The sequence below is a fragment of the Eurypyga helias genome, unplaced genomic scaffold (genome assembly GCF_000690775.1).
Source record: "Eurypyga helias isolate BGI_N326 unplaced genomic scaffold, ASM69077v1 scaffold23716, whole genome shotgun sequence".
Taxonomy (NCBI): domain Eukaryota; kingdom Metazoa; phylum Chordata; class Aves; order Eurypygiformes; family Eurypygidae; genus Eurypyga; species Eurypyga helias.
The window spans coordinates 10515-10826 of NW_010256397.1; the positions used below are offsets into that span (position 1 = coordinate 10515).

Sequence of the window (312 nt, forward strand, 5' to 3'; positions counted from 1 at the left end):
CACTTGCTACTTCCCTCAGAGGAGAAGCCCTGCCCAGCCTACATAGCCCCTTTGAAGAGTAAGTGGTGAGAGATGTGAGTGGGAGGTGATTTAGTGGGGGAAGTGGCGGCACGCGGTGGTGCTGGCTCTGTTACTGCGGTGTTGGTATGCCACAGGCAGGCGTGGTTCCTCCTGTTCTCCTGCTGTAACCTCTCATCCCAGCCACCCCCATCCAACACTTTATTCTTCACGGGACTCATTGGCTTCCTGCTGTCCCTTTGCCCCCAGTCATCTGCCACATGGAAGGCAGTGGCCCGCGGGCCCCTGGCAAAC

At 58.3% G+C, this 312-nt stretch overlaps 1 protein-coding gene across 1 annotated transcript in view; it reads left to right on the top strand.

Moving 5' to 3' along the window:
* NOL6 (nucleolar protein 6 (RNA-associated)) overlaps positions 1-312 on the top strand; it is a gene marked incomplete at its 5' end in the record, with an annotated part of 28022 nt that overhangs the window by 9589 nt on the left and 18121 nt on the right. The window contains 2 exon segments of the mRNA XM_010153662.1: positions 1-58; positions 268-306. The exon segment at positions 1-58 is cut by the window's left edge and continues 27 nt beyond it. Coding sequence (XP_010151964.1) covers positions 1-58; positions 268-306 — 97 coding nt within the window.